At 57.9% G+C, this 673-nt stretch overlaps 1 protein-coding gene across 1 annotated transcript; it reads right to left on the bottom strand.

Annotated features, from left to right (window-relative positions):
- Positions 1-3: 3 nt before the first annotated feature.
- On the bottom strand, positions 4-299 carry NGA_2089900 (elmo domain-containing protein 2; the record flags this gene model as incomplete). Its single annotated transcript, XM_005854753.1, has 1 exon — positions 4-299. A coding segment is annotated over one exon (296 nt), but the record flags the coding sequence as incomplete, so codon positions are not given.
- Positions 300-673: the final 374 nt, after the last annotated feature.

The following is a 673-nucleotide window of genomic DNA, read 5'->3' as shown; positions in this document are numbered from 1 at the left end:
GGAGGGAGGGAGGGGTCGGTCTGGTCGGAAATCGGGTTCCAGGGGCGAGACCCCGCCACGGATTTCCGCGGCATGGGTATATTCGGTTTGATGCAGATGGTCAGTTTCGCGGAATCTCGGCCCGAAAAAGCCCGAAGCCTGCTCTTGGAAAGCGAACACCCGCGTCGGTGGTTTCCATGGGCGGTAACGGGCGTGAACGTCAGCCGTTTCGTTTTTGAATTGTTGACGGAGGACGCGGTCCTGGAGGAGCGGCTGGTGGAGGCGTGGCGGGAGGGAGGAAGGGAGGGAGGGAAGGAGGGAGGGATGCAGGTCGTGAACGAGGTGTACGCAGACGTCTGGGAAACCTTTGGGAGGGTCTGGGTGGACACCGATCCGGAGAACGTGATGGCCTTTCCACCGATATGGAGCGAGGTGCAGCGGAGGGAGAGGAGGAGGTGGAGGCAACGAAGAGGAGACGAGAGCTGGCGTTTGTTGTTGGAAGTGTAGGTGGAAGGGGGAAAGCGGACGGAGGCCGCAGGCAAAGGGGGTGGGTAACGGAACTTTAAATTCAAAATTTCAAACGTTTAAATTTTGGGGGGAGGGGCCGTCCATTCTCCTTGTTCAGCGACGGGATGCAATCTCTTGGTTCCTTTCTTATATCTTTTCAGCTGTTACGCTTCCCCCCTTCCTGTTT

Source organism: Nannochloropsis gaditana (genome assembly GCF_000240725.1).
Source record: "Nannochloropsis gaditana CCMP526 unplaced genomic scaffold scaffold396, whole genome shotgun sequence".
Taxonomy (NCBI): Eukaryota; class Eustigmatophyceae; order Eustigmatales; family Monodopsidaceae; genus Microchloropsis; species Microchloropsis gaditana.
Note: the sequence above shows the minus strand (reverse complement) of the source record. Positions and strands in the feature narration are given on the sequence as shown.